This window comes from Rhopilema esculentum, chromosome 7 (assembly GCF_057945365.1).
Source record: "Rhopilema esculentum isolate cy_ngs chromosome 7, ASM5794536v1, whole genome shotgun sequence".
Classification (NCBI taxonomy): Eukaryota; Metazoa; Cnidaria; class Scyphozoa; order Rhizostomeae; family Rhizostomatidae; genus Rhopilema; species Rhopilema esculentum.
In genome coordinates, this window is record NC_142821.1 from 10,389,410 (window position 1) to 10,404,597 (window position 15,188).

The window sequence follows — 15,188 nt, forward strand, 5'->3', positions numbered from 1 at the left end:
TTGACCTTTTCCCTGGCTTCGAATTGAAAAGAGTTCTCTCTTTTCAGCCTTGCAAAGGATACAAAAGCAATAAAATAGAACCTTTAGAAAAATAAGAAACCGCAAGTCTGATATCTTAAGTAGGCCGTTATTGGCAACAGCTTTGGTTTTAATCAAGAGCTTATTGTTCATGAGACAAAATTATGATAAATTTCTTTAATGGTATTGCTCTGTGTTACCTAAAAGCTCTCTTCATTTGTCATGCTGACCTCCGGAGCCCTTGGAATGACCTCGAGTTGTCATTGAAAAAAACAACATGTGGGCAAAATGGATTCTTCTTCAGGGAAGAAAGAACTTGAAACGGCTTCCTAGCTGATTCTTAACCGAGAACATTGTTATTAAAAATTGTTTCAAAATCTATCAAGATCGAAACACCCGAATTCATTTTGCTTAGCAGTACAACTAAAGTGGCTGAAATCAGAGTCCAGAAAAATTGTTAACCTTCCTTCAGACAAAAACATCCCAGAAGGCAAACCTTCCTCACAAAACAATATAAAGTGGGCGTGGCTTGGGTGTGTCATAAAAGCTTCTATTGTTTTTGCGGACCTTCCTCCGGTCAGTGGCCGTGCGACCGTTATGTTTTCCTGACTCTGGCTGAAATATCAACAGTTTGTAATGCAAATGTTTTACCAGTTGCAAAATAATTAGAAACCTATGATGTAATATTGGTAAAAAAAGAAAAAAATAAATACCGAAACTAAACTATGATAATGATAACAAAACATCGATGCTACAGTAAGCATGATTACATGTTCTACAAACATTCGTTTTAAAAACCTGCAACTAATTATAAGGTTAGTGTTAAAAATAAGCATATTTAGCAAAATACTCATGTACTCAAAAATGAATTCACGATTTAAATGCCTCTATTTTAGACTTTGCTATAATTTCCGTATCATTGTCAAGGTTTGATTCCCGCCTTTTACGAGTCCAGAATTCACTATTTACATCATTAAGTATAGTCCTTGGAAACGTTAATATTGCTGTATCGTTGAAAACGTCTTTGTGGATAAAAGTATTTGGTATCTTCGCCTCTTTTGTGTATGGCAGTATCTGTTAGGCATAAAGGAAACCAATATCGAATGCATGACCAACTACATCATTAGAATTCCGCTTTGTATGCCTCCATTTCTCTTATGATTATTTAATAAAGGGCATTTACATGTCATATGCTAGTAAGGTTCTCAAAGGTAACCATAGAATGTTGAAACATAGGGCATTCATATTATAGGGGAATTGAAACAGTGAATGACTAGGAATTTAAGTAAAATTGCACTAGGAATAAATAATATATTATTATTACTATTAATTATAAGTACAATTTTACTTTAATTCCTAGTCATTTGATATTATATTGTACAGCACACAAGCTATAATATATATAAAGTGAAACAGCATCGTAAAACTTTTGAAATCGAGTGTAGGTTCACCGCAAATTTTGGCAAGAATTGTTTAAAGGTGAATCAGTAGAGCAAGACATTCTCTTAAGGCAGTTTAAAATAGCCATAAAATAGCCATTTTATTTTCGGAACAGTTTGCAAAGAAACACATTTTGATGCATTTGCTATTATTATGATTAAATATTAATGGCACAAAACCAGTTTTGCTATAGAAAGGATACGTCACAGAGATATTGTGCCTCTATTTCAAGGGTCTTTGATGGGAACCTAGCAAACAAACATCGAAAAGACGATAAAACAGCAAAAAAATCAACATAAAGATAAAGATACTCTAAGGTCCTTAATAGAAGGGGGGACGTTAATTAATTTTTCGATTTTTTTCTGACCCCACCGGAGCTTATTTGGACCCCCCCCCCCCCCCGCTAAGTAGTATGAGAAAAGTAGTATGACATCCGAAAAATTTACATAGGCCTGGCTGATGTACACAATGATAATTAGCCTGCTCATTTTAGTAATGCAACAATGCATTAATACATGATGATAATTGTAATTTTGCTATCGATTGTATTCAGAAGAAAATCTCATTTGACCCCAAAAAAAGAATCATCACGTGATTTTTCAGATTTTTCACATTTCCAACCCCCCAGTTCCTAGGACCCCCCACCGCTTATTTATTTTTTGAAAAATTTCTGACCCCCCAAACTATCAAGACCCCCTTTCTATTAAGAACCTTAGAGTATGAATATAACGTTAGACGCTATCAGGCAAAATCATCCACTACCGATAAAGAATTATGCTTAAAACATCTTATAATCAAATTCAAGGCAATAGCATTATACTTATAGTCATAACTTTTACACCAAACATTAATCAATCTTTTCGTGGTACAAAATCTATAAGTACTCGTTTTTGATTGGCCCATTTCGATCCACAACTGGGTATATATTTTTCCTAGCGTAGAGTTCTCGATCTATGTTCTGACGTTTTATACTCTGAAGAGTGTCAGACGATAAGCTTTAGTTTACTCAAATGTTTGCTTTTTTCAAAGCCACTCTTCAGACAAGATAAGACTTTCGTCTGACACTCTTCAGAGTTTAAAATGTTATGCTGAAAAGTGGGGGGGGGGTGCGACAAAAAAGGGCTTCATTTTGTATTATAGGGACATTTTTCAAATAAGAAGGGATACTTTTGACCAAATAACCGGGCAAAAGATTATTACTGTAAAAAGCGGAGGGTGTGCCCAAGGCTTCTACGTCTATTGCAAATCGTCTACGTCTACATCTACTGCCTCGATTTATAAGAAAATTGTACGTAACGAAAATTTTTGAATTCCTCCTCACCTAAAGAATCAAAATCTAGTAATTCCTTGTCCATGTTTGTAATATTCAGCATTTATGCGAATATTTTCTATATTTTCAAAAACGCTCATTCCCAATATGTATACAATTGAAAACCTAACCCACCTTTCCGCATAAGATGAAAATGAATTGCCTATAAGGACAATATTTTGAAGATCGACACCCCAGTTTGCTTTTAACAAATTGTTGTACATAGCCTTGCCGCAGTGCATCATGAACACGATAGTTGCTCTTCCTAATTGACGGCTACATTCCTGAAGAAAATTTAAAGAAAAAGTGTGTTGAATTAGTCGAAGAAAATTCAGGTTGTATGGTACAAGCCTTGCATAATCCTTATAAACTGGAAACAACTGTTTTGTACTCGTTCATAAAACATAACAAAATCTACCTTTATAAACAAACGTAGAGAATAAATCTAAAACTTGTAGGACCTTACAACGACCTTGGCGAAACTATTGACTTTAACTTGTCACTGGAAAAAGCTTGTGTTAACTTAAAAATGAATGTCAAGGGTATGGGCTCCGACGCAAGTTGAAAAGTGGGTGGGACAAGAGAATATTTCACAATCATAACAAAGGACTTGAATCATGAAAAAAGCTCTATTGTTTTACAAAGAGTGAGAGGCATGCCCCTTGCACCCCACCATTCGTCGGAGGCCTTGAAGGGTATGGGTTCAGCATCAACGAGCTTGTTGATTATTGGCTTTCATTTAAGTGCTATAGAGAAAATGACTTGAAAATCAAAACCAAAAATCCATAGGAATATGTATCATGAAATTTTGCTCCCAAAAAACAGCTAAAATTTATCATATCCTAAAATATTTATGAATCAAAAATCAATTTTGTTGCAACTTAGCTTCAAATTAATTTCTGATACGTTCGATAGGATGATTCTTACATTTGAGAAAATTTGAATCTAATTTTTATACGTGCAGAAACAGATTAACACTTCATAAAAACAACACAAAAATTATCATTCAGTGATAAGATCTGCACATAAATTAAAATTGTAATAGGATTGAGGAAAATATAAAGTAAATGTTGCACAAGCACGCTGGTATTTTTCAATGACAATGGTCGAGAAGCATGAATAAATTATGAAAGCAATCAAAGACAAAAATCTTAACCAATTTATGGAATTTTAATGGCTCCAGGTGGTTCTTCTAGAGAATATTCCCACATATGAGCGAAAATCGACTGTATTTTTAATTTGTTATAATCTTTTACTGATCAGGGTTTACGAGTTAAAATGGATCTATTTCGATCTTCTAGTTTCAAAAGCATAATCAAATTCCAGCTTCTTTTATCTCATTATTCAGAAAAATACTAAACAAGTGCATAATTTGAATTCGAAACAATTTTTTTAACTTCAATAGTGAACAACTAGAATTCAACGTTTTGGGCCTGTTAAATGAATACTTAATTGGGCCTACGTTTTGGGCCTGTTCTGGGGAATTATTAATACAGTCGCGTGCTTTAGGTTTCCTGTCAAAAGGAAGGGAGTTGGACGAAAAAGGCATTTAGCCAAGTTAAGTCCTCTTAATTACAAGTAAAGGCTTCATTTAGGGTGTTATCAGTATAAAATGATGGTTTCAATATGCAGCCATTTTGGGTGCAAGACTTTCCGTGAAAGCATCTTAAGCAAAAACAAAGGACGACGATGCAATTTTGAAAGGAAAAACTCATTTCAAAGATAGATTGGTTAGAAATAACTGCATGGCAATATGATTATGTACACTTAAAAAATAAGAATCATTTTTGTAAGAGGCTTTTCACAAATTTTATGCAAACCAATTTTTCAAATGATGACTCTCGCTAATATTGCAGATTTTGATTAAAACGTTCGCCTATTGATCGCTCCTCAAAAATTATAGTTCTTCGTCGTTCAGCCAAAATGCTTGTGGGCAACCAATTTTGAAAAAAAGAGTAGCTTCATCAGATCATAGTGTGGGAATAGGGTATCTCGTGTTCGCATCCTGCAAAGACTTGGTTAAATAAGTTTTTCCTTAGTTTGTGTTAGTACCTTTTTCTATGAAGTATGAATGGTTTGCGGTGATACAACAAAAGCAAAATTATTTTGGCATATGAACGGAAAGTCGTTACCGATTTACGGACATCTAAGGACTTTTTTCTGTGAAATTTACTTCTTGCCTTGCAACTATTATATGTGATCATAGTCCCAGAGTTGAACTTAAATACCAGAAGGATGGCACCCTACACGAATGGTATTGAAGGAATTGCGAAGAAAACCAAGGACCGAGATACGGGGGGAGCCGGGGGGCCGGGGGCCTTGGTCCCCCAAAAAACTAAAGTAGCATTTATAAAATACTTTTATTCTGTAAAATATGGCTGTTTTTAGACTTATTTATAAGGGCTGGCCCTCCAAAACAAAAAGCTTTATCTCGGTCTTTGAGGATAACAAAAACGAAAAAGGCAGCTTTGTAGAATGTTTTGTGACTTTGAGCGGCCCTGGAAAACATACCTCATTGTGCGTTATCAATTGAAACCCGAAATGCTTGATAATATTTCTTTCCGTCAACGTAAACACTGGGTCGTAAATATGAACACTGTCGGTGAGCTGAAAAACAAAAGGTATCTGTTTAATAATGATATAATTATATTACAGTTGGTTGAAGATTGTGAACAGCTGAACAAGCACAGGAAAGATTTATTGCAGATGATATGGACTTGTTACTTATGAAAGAAACTAAAGAAAACAAAATGTGTGTGGCACGAGAGAATATTTGATCACATCCTGTTATTTTTATTCTATGACATTCCGCTACCACTATTTCTAACTCTGGTCGCGATAATCATCATGTGATGCCCAGAATGTTTTTCATGTCAGAAGTTCTTCAATAATGGTTTGATATCTCACCTCAAAATAAAGCAAAACAATTTGCTCTTTGTAAAACGAAAAATTTGTAAGATAAGCTAAGTTGTTCATCAAGCTTCCGAAAGAAATTTTGTTTCAAGACCCGTAGCAAAGAAAGAAGATGGCTATCCATCTAATGAGTGTGGTTGTGAAAAGTATATTGTATTTTCTTTTAAAAGCAAGTTGTTACCCTAAGAATTGGATAATACTACTAGTAAGGGGAGTAGTCAGTTTTTGGCAACTTTGCTGTGAATTTATCGCCACCTTAAAAAAATTATAATCATTTTTGCTTTATATAGCTGTGTTATGTGGCCTACCGGCATTCAGTTAAATTCCTTGATACCATTTCCCTTCTACATTTCAATTTTCAAAGCAGAATACCAAGAAACAATTAAAACAGGCATTGGGCTGTACTATGTAGCCTATTAAATGATTGGGAAATTGTTTTAAAATTTCATTTTTAGTAGTACTTTGTTTTCTCTATGTTAACATTACCATTTGTACGCTTCCTTGGAAATTAACACAAGACTAAAGAGCAGACCATTTTGACTCTTCCTGATAATAACATACGCAGACTAAAGAAAAATCTTAATAATTCTTGTCAACGAAATAGTTATCAAGCTTGTTTTTAGCTAGGGTCTCATTCTTTATGAACACAAGTGTAATGCATCTCTTCCAAGGCCAGTGACAAACGAAACTGAAAACAGTTAACCAGACAAAGTCGAAAAATGTGTTTGTTATATTTTAATTTTGTGATTATTGTAATCTTTTGCTATAATTGCTAAAAAGGTAGCTTTAGAACACTGAAATACTATGACTTTTGAGCACTGTCCTGGCCCACCCTCTCAATATGACCACACTTTGCAACTCCTGAACCTGGAATAACTGAGAGCTGGCAAGTCTCCTTGCTCCACGAGAAAGTATGAAAGGGACTCCATTAACAAACCTTTGGATCAGTAGTCTGCAACCCTAAACACTGAGCCATCATGACACCTTAAAAAACTCCTTCCAAAAACAATGGACATAGGGCGTGGTCTGGATGCGGTTAACAAATGTTCTTTCCTATTCTATGGCCTCCCTCCCAGATGCGGAAATTGCAGCAGTGTGGAAACAGCTTTTGCTAAATTGTCAGTATTAAAACAGATTGCCAGTAAAGCACTTTTGTCGGTAAACTTTTTCATTAGTTGAAAATTTTGCAATTTCTGCCGATGACAGTGCAACAGCAAATCTTTCTCAACGCCGTACATAATGTTGGTTAGATGGTGACACATTTTTTCCTACATTCTTTTGAAATTGATGCAAAAATGCTGACGTTGCAGCAAAATCTAATAATTATTTATTTGGAACAAACCTGGAAATGTTGTGCGATGAGAATCAAAAGAGCAAACTGATATCTGGCGATTGGATTTGAAGATATATGACCTACTCCATAGGAGACAATCTCTTCAACTTGTAATTCCGAGTTTGAATCTGCATGTAGTGAATCTGTAAATAACAGATGAACAGATTTTAGATGATAGATGAGCAAGGGGATAATGAATAGATTAACAGATTTTATTTTTGAAGTTAGAAAAAGATGTATGCCATCAAAATAGCCAATGAAATATATAAATACATAAAGAGATAAGTAAGAGTGAGGGTAGGTAAAGAAAAATTAGGTAAATAGGGAAGCAGGTGTAGCTAGACAACAACAGATTTCTGGTCCTTGGATGTAACTCTATTTCCATGTAAATTGTGGTTAACTCTTAGTTGTAAAACATTTTTATGGAATTCGCCCAAGCATCTCTTTGATTCTGGGTCACATTGTGAAATTTTTTTGTGATTGTAATTGTGATTATGTGATTCTCTGGGTATTGTGCCAAAATGCCAGCAGCTACAAGTATGCATTTAGCACATGGATATAAATACTTGATCTCATTTTATTGGCTGCTCCTAACAGCAAAATATCCTCATCATAATAGCTTCAGTTAACCTAATCTAAGATATACACTAACCCCTATATACACATTTATAATCTTTAAGTTAAAAACGAACCTGTGAAGCCATTCCAAAAGCCGTCTGATTGAATTTCATGCCTAGAAGCAAATAGCAAGCATAAAAATGTTTCGCAAAATTTGATGAAAAAAAATCCTTATTGCACTCTTCCGATTATAAAGATTAGTGTCTTCATATAGGCTTTCAGTGGCGGCGGCAAGAGGTGGTATGGGGGAGTAATTATCCCCCCCCCCCAAACTTTTGTCGAAACATGGTCAACATAATTCATCTAAAAACGGATTAAAAAGCACCAGGTAGGGGTTGATCATATTTCCTTAGGAAATTTGACCTGATACAAAGCACTGAAGTGAGGCAAATAGGGAGTTGTCTCATGGGCAGCACCCATTACCCTCCCACTCTGCAGTAGCTTGCGCCGCCACTGTAGGCTTTAATGAAAATTGATAATCAATGTACATAGCAGTTTACATTAAAACAGAGTATTTTCTAAACTCAGTAAATGGTGCATGACTATAAAACTCCAGATAAGATGTCTAATTGAGCATAATTGAGCATAATTGAGCATAATTGAGCATAATTGAGCATAATTGAGCATAATTGAGCATAATTGAGCACTATTGAGCATAATTGAGCCAGGGGCGGCGCGCTGGGGTATTCAAGGTATTCACGAATACTAATTTTTTTCCAAACAACTTTTAATGCTTTTAATATGTTCCAAAATCAAAATCCAAATAAAATTTTCTTTTGCCCATACAATGCCATTACAAAGCGGGCAAAGTTTCTTTAAAAAATATCAATGACCTTAACAATCGATATTGTTTTGGCGGTGGGAATAGAGACTTCTTAATCCCTTTTGTTTTCCGATGAGGCCAGCGGCCAGCAGTCACAAGGTATTCAAAGGCCATCCTGAATACACCCGCATTGTTTTTGACTGACCCTGACGTCAGTCACAGGAGATAACTGTGAGGCTAAACAAAGAATTTTGAAAGTGAAGGTATTCAGAACTTGTCCGAATACCTTGAGCGTACATGTCCCCTTCTAGCTTGTGTTTTCGGAACCGAATACTGCTTGGAAATTTGCAAGTTTCAAAGTTTATTCAACACAGATAATCAGAATAAAATGCTGGCCTTATCTGGTTATTTTTTTCATTTTTAAATGCCTCATTCGACCATTGCCTCAGTCCACAAACTGTCACAGCTTTGTGGCCACACTATTCAGAATCCAAACTGAATACCTTCGAATATGGTGCGGCTTCATAGAAAGGCTTTTGGCCGTGCTTTGGTCTTGGATACAGGCCTCAGTTTTTACTGCCCGATAACCTTTCATACATGTTTATCAAGCATTTGTTTTCAAGCGGAGGGTACATAATACAAACGAGATCTAGTTTTCTTGCAAGTTGATCCTGGATAACTGAGATATTTGGCAAATAAGCCCTTTTGAGTAAAACATTTTAAATATGATCTATAGCACACCACAAACGATTGGGTTTTTTGCTATTTTTTGTTGGAATGTGGACAAGGTGAAGTAATTTATCAAAACTACTTAGACATCATTTTAGAACCAATTTTGAAAATCCTTTCTGTAGGGCTGTATAATGGGGTGTGGCATTTGGGAGATTTTATTTTTTTGGGTGTGGCATTTTATCGAGTAGATTGTTAGTACCTCGAATACCAATCTAATATTGCTCCAAGCCGCCCCTGAATTGAGCATAATTGAGCATAACCCACATAACACACTTTCTGCCCCTCCTGAGGCGTGCTTTCTATTGCAGGCGCAATTCCATGTTTTTAATTATTTTTCTTTTTCTCTTTTGTTTCTTTCAGTCTATTGTTTATTTTTTCAAAGTAACTTTTAATTTATTTTGTGTTTCCGTGGGACATAAGGCCGCTGGAAATGGGTTCCTAGGCAATACAGTCAAACCGGCTTAGTCACTCTGTAATGGAAAAGCTAAATTTAAATTTTTTTTTAGATTATGCATAAAGATTATACTAGGGGGTGCTTTCTCCTCGATTAGTTTATAAACTACTGAGAAAGTTTCCTCCTTTAAATAATTCCCTGTTTACAATACTAGCTTGTTTCTCCACTACTCTGTATTTGTTATGTTACGTTTATATTATTTAACTTCCTTTTACATTGTTTATAATTTTAAGCTTGGATTATTTCTAATTTGCAACAAGTGTATGTATCCAGTGGAATTTAAAATAAAACTGAACTGAACTGAACTGAACTGAAAGCTATTGATCGGGGTACAGTTGAAAGGCTTTGCCAAAATGCCTCCAGACTGTTTGAAAGCAGCAATCAAATGCTTTGTGTGCCAGCCCAAATATGCTTAGATTATGTACTATTGTTGCTTGCCAGTTTATTCCAAATTGATTGAATATAAAAACAATTCACTGCACTGTTCTCTTTATAAAATGCATTGTTGATTGTTGGGCTAATTTCCAAAATTGAAAACCAAATACATGAATAATCTGCTAAATGGAACATGCAAAGCTGTGCTTATCATGTCATGGAGCATAGTTTATGTGTCTTCTGCAGCTGCACTTGATGGTGTCCTTTTGCCTGTGGACTAAAGACCTTCGCTGTGATACAAAATTTATGTGTTGATGACACTTTTTCCCTTCTTTAATATATAGTTACAGTTATTGCTAAGTTATGGGGACTACCAGGTATTTTGGCGTGATAGCGTGATTTGCATATTTCCAATGCAAGAATTTTTAAAACAAACTTTCATCATGCATGAATGCATGACTAGAAATTCACACATGACCTGTGAATTAACATTACCCATGGCGTGATTGCAAGAAAATGATTGATGAAAATGCAAGCGAATTTCTAAATGGAGTCTCTACTGTTTTTACAAGCAGAAAATCTTGGTTTCTAGTACCAGTCCAGACCATATAAATGTCTGCAGTATACAGAGATATTTTCAGAATATTTGTCTGCAGAATATTTTCATGTTCAAAAATCTTCTATAGAAAAGACTTTGTTAAAAGTTCAAGATACTGCTCGCATTAGATAGCTATTAAATATTATCTATGGAACATCATATCTATCTAAATATCTTGTAATGGAATTAGAAAGCAACCCTGATGTAATCTACCAAGATGATGATGGTGAAGATCAAGAAGATGATGTTCTGGGAGATGCTTATCAAGATTTCATTGCTCAAAAAGACCAATATGATGAATACACATACGTGACAAAAGTGTCAGGATGATGAATAACAAAATGGCACCTCCAAAACTAGCATTCTAACATTGATTGAACAAATCTTGCTGCTTTGGCTGGATTCAAAAAATGGCATCAGCAAAAATGCAAATCCTAGCAAATTCAATTTATTTCCTACCTTTCTATGATAGAAAGGTAACAAAATGTCAAGGAGAAAGGGAAAATATCAATATTTTAGTTTCAATGCCGTAAGTTTCAACGCTTTCCATTTTTTTGCTGAAACTGCAAGTAAGTTTGGTTGCACCAAGTCTACAACACAGGTTATTTACAAGAACAAGAAGTTAACAAGGCTGACAAAAATTCACAGAATGGAAGGCCAAGGCAGGCCAACTATTTGTTGGGCCTAATGGCGTTGGCAAGCTGTTATTGTGTGCAAAGTCAATATATCCTGAATATTGTGTCCAATTATTTGTGGAAAGCCCCCAAGCAAGTACAGAAACAAGTAATGATTCTCTTCAAAAATAATAACATCAAGGTCTCTCAATAGCCCTGTCAAAGTCAAAGCCTTGATGTAAATGAAAACAACTAGTTTTCATAAAAAAATCCAAGAAATGAAATCTTCCAAGACCAAAAATAAACTCTTTTAGAATTTTCTTGAGAATTCCTACTGTATCCGAAGATATATCATTGCAAAAATAATTCAGTGAGTTCCAGTGCAAATGGCGGCTGCCAGATTCCTGGAGGACATCCGACAAAATTTAAAATAAAGCAAATTGTACTTGTCTAAAAAAGTCTATTTTTACAATTTATTAAATTCATCTATTACTATTTTTACTATTTCTACAATAATATATTTTTTCAATTAGGTAAAATTGCAATCGAAAATCTAATTCAGCAATCTCGAAACGTTCCACCACCGATTTTCTATGTTGTTTTTTGAGCAAAGGATTTATCACATTTGCTTCGAGGCGATCGTCCCAATACATTTGTCACGTAAGTGTACAGTGAACGCTCGTGAGGCGGTGTTGAAGAAGAGGAGGCTCAGGGCAGGCTGAGTGATGTGATTTGCAATTATTTTACCCGTGATTGCGTGACTCAGCATGGATACCTAGTATCATTAATGATCACTAGTATCATCAGTAATGCATTATTACGGGGCTTAATTAACTGGGACCGAAAAACAAACCTGCACTTTTCTATCATTGAAATTGACCTCTCGTAAGAGACATCTTCTATTTCTGAACCATGTTTATAATCAAAGAATGAAATTTGTTTGGGACAATTCTTATTCCTTTTCTTTTTCCTTCTGTTGGAAACAACTTTGAAACCTTCCTCCATTTTGGCTTTTATTTGCCTCGCTTTCACGTTGCAGAATTAATGGTGATGGGAATGTTGTTGTTGCCTGAATGAATTATTATGTACGAAGAATGAGTACATGAAGGGGGGATTTTGCTCAGCTCGATGGGCATCCATATATATATATATATGTAGAATTGTTGCCAATTGTGTAACAATGGATCGGCATTTTGATGAGTTCAACAATGGAAACATAGAAGCCGAATTCAAAGGCGGGAGACAATCGAAACAATGCAGGCATAGAATGCCAAAATCAAAGGATTTTCCCAATTTTCCCAAACGAACAATCGAGAATCGTGAGTTTCCCGATTAAGTGGTCAATTGAGGTTCGCTAATCGACACTTAGGTCTATAATCGTGCTATTAAATTGGGTTCGGCTGCTAGCCTGAGATCCCCTTTGTGGTCATCCTCTTAGATTCGACCAATCACTTTTAGTTTTGCTCGTGACGTTGGGCAGTTAAAATTGGTTCTGCACGTGCATGTTGAACGGTAGCCAGAATAGATCAGAAACTTCTCGTAATCGAGAATGGTGCTTTCATCCTGTCAAGCGTCAACGTAATTAGACGTATAATTTGCAATTTGCTATGTGGGATACAAAAGAAAGTGCGGGAATATGCGATTTCACGTTTCACGAGTTTCTGCAAGAATTAACTTTCATGCAAGGAACTCGGGACAATTAAAGAGTCTGAAGCAAGGGCGGGAAATTCGAATATATTGCAAGTATCAGAAATCTGTTTAGTTTTTCGCAAGTTTTGCAAAGTCGGTGAAAGTTATTCGAAAGTTTCCAGGCTATGCAAAATTGTCGCAAAATGCTTGCAGGTACTTTCCAGTTTTCTCTAGGGTTTATCCAAAATTCATTCCAAATTCTTCAGACCCCGTTGGATAAGGTTGTTTGGTGTAGGAAAAACATAGAAACAACGGGAATTTGTTAAAAGTCTGTCAGACTAACAGTTACGAGAATGATCAATTAATCATTTGGGGAACTGTGACTACATTTCTTAATCAAACGGTTCAATTGCCGAATTAAAGAAATCTTTGCACTCGCAACTAGGAAGTTTACGAAATTAAAAGTTTGGCTGCTCACAATTACGTACGAAAGATTCCCCTTCGTAATCAAGTAATTGCACTGCCGCGAGATCATTATGCTGGAACCGTTTTGTCAGCGCGGGTCGTTAGAGATCGTTAGGCACGCATCGATTTCTCCTTCTGCAAAGGTTGATAGTGGAATCCAAAGATCTGGGTTTGTAAACTTACTGCGTCATAGCAGTTCCCGCCGTTTATCAAGAAACTGTAAATATGCGAAACGCATTTTGATAAAGCAACCGAATAAAAATAATTTTTCGTGTTATGCTATCAAGCAAAAAATGTCCTTCGTCATATCAAAAAAACAAAATCCCAGTTAGGTCCCACTCACAGAGCCCCAATATATGAGTTGTGTAAAGTTGCTGCGTCATAGCTTGTGCCGCCGTTTTTTTAGGCATTCTCATAAAACATAAAGGTTCTTAGTTGTCTGGGAAACAGACTGGAAGCGCATCTAGAAAAGTTCAGACTTTTAATACATTTGGAATCTTCGTTGTCGTCATCATTGTCATCGTCGTCATCATAATCACCATCATTATAATCATCATCATCATAATCATCAATCATCATCATCATCATCATCATCATCATCATCAATCATCATCATCATCATAATCATCAATCATCATCATCAATCATCATCATTATCATCATCATCATCAATCATCATCATCATCAGTTTTGTCCACATCGCCAATTCATAATATCGAAGTACCATTCCTCCACATTCTTCGTACATTGCAAAAGCCGTGCTATTTTTTTAGCCATGGTGTGAGTTAGAATTGGTTTGCTGAATGTGAATTGTATTAATTTGCCGAAAGGCAAATTCAAAAAATCCAAACACTGAAATACCATGAAAGCTCTATAGAGCCCCCTTCTCTATTGAGCCCCCTCTCTATTGAGCCCCCTTATCTAGCCTGTGCTCCAGACCCCTAACTTGAAAGTAGAAGTCTTTCAAGTTAGGGGTCTGGGACACAGGCTACCCTTATCAAGCAAAAACTTAAAATACGTCCCCCTCTATTAATGCCCCCCCTCCTTAGCCTTTGATGTCAAGCAAAGAAGGCATTAAGAAGGCTCTTGGCGGGTGTGATGATGAAACGATCGTGTGCATTAATTGTAGCCCGCGTCACATACCATCACCACCAAGGAGGAGAGACCGTAACCACATTAATGATTGTTGCTCTTAACTGATCACTTCCCGTGAATCCTCTATCAGTGGCCCAGTCTTTAAGTGACAGTAGTAATTACAACAATAATTAATTGCGCCACTTTTAAAAGCACATTTGTGCGCCTTTTAAAATTTTAACACATTTTAAAACACTTTTTAATTCAATTTTTCAAGTCCTCCTCTCTAATAAGCCCCCTCTCTTTTAAGCCCCCTCTATGACTGAAAAAATGAATGAGCTCCCTGAGGCATAATAGAGCTTTTACGGTATTATATACTGAATCATAAATTTGATATTTTAATCCTGGTAATCATAGAAATTACTTCTTCCTCTCTTAGAATCTTCGTAAGACCAGGACTCCTTCCTTGACAATTGATTTTTTATGTCTATCACACATGGTATGAGTCTACTGTTTTATGTCATTCCAAAATTTGGTTGTATTTTGACGATCTTTCGCTGTTGTCGTCAGAGACACTTCAAAGGTTGTATTTGTACATAGATGTTATGTAGCATATATTTAGAAATAATGACAGCACCAAATTAATCAACTTATTTTCAGCTTGGTTCGCAACTGAATTTTACAATGTATAAAATGAAAGGTCAGTGGCGAATATAGCTGTAAAAGTCTTGGGGGGGCTAGCCAGGGCCAACGCTAGCTATTATTTTGCGAACTAATAGAATGTAAAACAGTGGCGTAGTGGCTCAAAATTGGCTACACAGCACCAATTTTGGCGCCTCATAGAAAGTATGGC

General features: G+C 35.9%; 1 protein-coding gene across 1 annotated transcript; it reads right to left on the minus strand.

Annotated features, from left to right (window-relative positions):
- Nucleotides 1-747: 747 nt before the first annotated feature.
- Nucleotides 748-12,211, minus strand: LOC135683182 (SRR1-like protein). The gene is made up of 7 exons (XM_065198367.2): nucleotides 12,021-12,211; nucleotides 7,706-7,746; nucleotides 7,023-7,156; nucleotides 5,279-5,374; nucleotides 2,903-3,051; nucleotides 1,661-1,706; nucleotides 748-1,092 (listed from the first exon to the last, which is right to left on the minus strand). The coding sequence occupies exons 1-7, from the start codon at nucleotides 12,170-12,172 to the stop codon at nucleotides 889-891; spliced, it is 822 nt and encodes a 273-aa protein (XP_065054439.2). The 5' UTR covers nucleotides 12,173-12,211; the 3' UTR covers nucleotides 748-888.
- Nucleotides 12,212-15,188: the final 2,977 nt, after the last annotated feature.